Below are 1,368 nucleotides of genomic sequence, written 5' to 3' on the forward strand. Positions count from 1 at the left end.
TGTCCAGACAGACTCGTTGACGAAACGCGCGAGGACAGCGGCGTGGCCGCCCTGGTTGCAGTTGCACATCGCACCCATCTTAGCTGCAAAGGCGTCGCAGGTACCGCCGTAGTCGCCGAAGACGGCGTCGCCTCCGATGATGAAGCGGTTCTGGTCAAACAGCCCGGTCTGGTAGGTGGCACGGTCCGCAATCCAGTCGACCCGTTCAAGCGTGCGCTGGATCACCTTGCCGGCCAGCCACCCTACCACCATTTGCTGGGCCGTAACGGAGTTGCGAATAAAGAAGGCTTTGGCCGCGCGCAGCAGATCCGCGGAGCTGCTCAGTGCGTCCGAGGAGCTCGAACCGTCCAGCAGGCTGTAGGTGCTCCGGCCAGAGTGCACGATGTAGTTGATTATCTCCTTGTAGAAGAGAGCCATGTGGGTGACATTGGTGTTGTCGTCCGTCGGTGTGCGCGAGGTGGCGCTGGTAAAGATCTGGTAGTCGTGCTTGCTGGATCCCTCCCCCGCAGTCACGTTGGCGTAGGCTTCGTAAAGCGTCGGCTGCAAGTCAAAGCAGCCCATGATGGCTGCCGACGACGTACGCGGGTCCAGCATGAGCGCTCGCGCAAACTCAAACGTTTGTTGGTCAGGAATGCCCCACACAATCACCACCTGCGGATGTGTGTCCGCCATGGCGTCAAAAGCGGCGCGGTCCACGGCGGAGTCCGTCGCAGAGTACTTCACGGAGTAGACGACGGCCGGGTCACGCTCAAGGCGGCTCAGCATCCCCTGCACCTCGTGATACTCAGCATCACCGTAGTACGCCTTCTTCAGGTACATGAACGCGATGCGCTTCGCACGGAGGGTGTTGAAGACGTACGACATGATCACCTTCAGCTCGGCGAACGGCTCAGCACGGATGAAGTACGCGTGGGGGTTCCACACACGCACGGTCGACGACCCCGTGAAGGGAGCCAGTAACACCAAATGGTTCTCCTTCACAACGTCGCTGTTCAGCGCCGCCATCATTGAGATGTCTGCGAAGGGCCCCAGAACGCCCAACAGCGTAGGGTGGTCCGCCAGCCCCTGTGCAATCACCGCGGCGACGTCGGACAGGTTGGCGCTGCTGTCGGGTTCGACAATGACGAGGGGACGCTTGCCGCCAACGGTGTAGCCGGAGGCGTAAAAAGCAGCGTCCATTCCAGTCCACACGGCACCGGCTTTCAACTCCGCCTGCGGATTCGCATCGTGCATCATGTTGAGCAAATAGACGGGCTCCGTGCCGCTGCCGGGCGCCGCGGAGCTGGCAGCACGCACCGGTACGCATGACGCGTCAGGCACACAGAACAACAAACAGCACAGCGCAACGAGGACGCCGAGGAAGGAAAA

At 61.3% G+C, this 1,368-nt stretch overlaps 1 protein-coding gene across 1 annotated transcript; it reads right to left on the minus strand.

Moving 5' to 3' along the window:
- Positions 1-1,236, minus strand: ABB37_07865 (unspecified product; the record flags this gene model as incomplete). Its single annotated transcript, XM_015806655.1, has 1 exon — positions 1-1,236. A coding segment is annotated over one exon (1,236 nt), but the record flags the coding sequence as incomplete, so codon positions are not given.
- Positions 1,237-1,368: the final 132 nt, after the last annotated feature.

Source organism: Leptomonas pyrrhocoris (genome assembly GCF_001293395.1).
Source record: "Leptomonas pyrrhocoris isolate H10 chromosome Unknown, whole genome shotgun sequence".
In the NCBI taxonomy this organism is placed as follows: Eukaryota; Euglenozoa; class Kinetoplastea; order Trypanosomatida; family Trypanosomatidae; genus Leptomonas; species Leptomonas pyrrhocoris.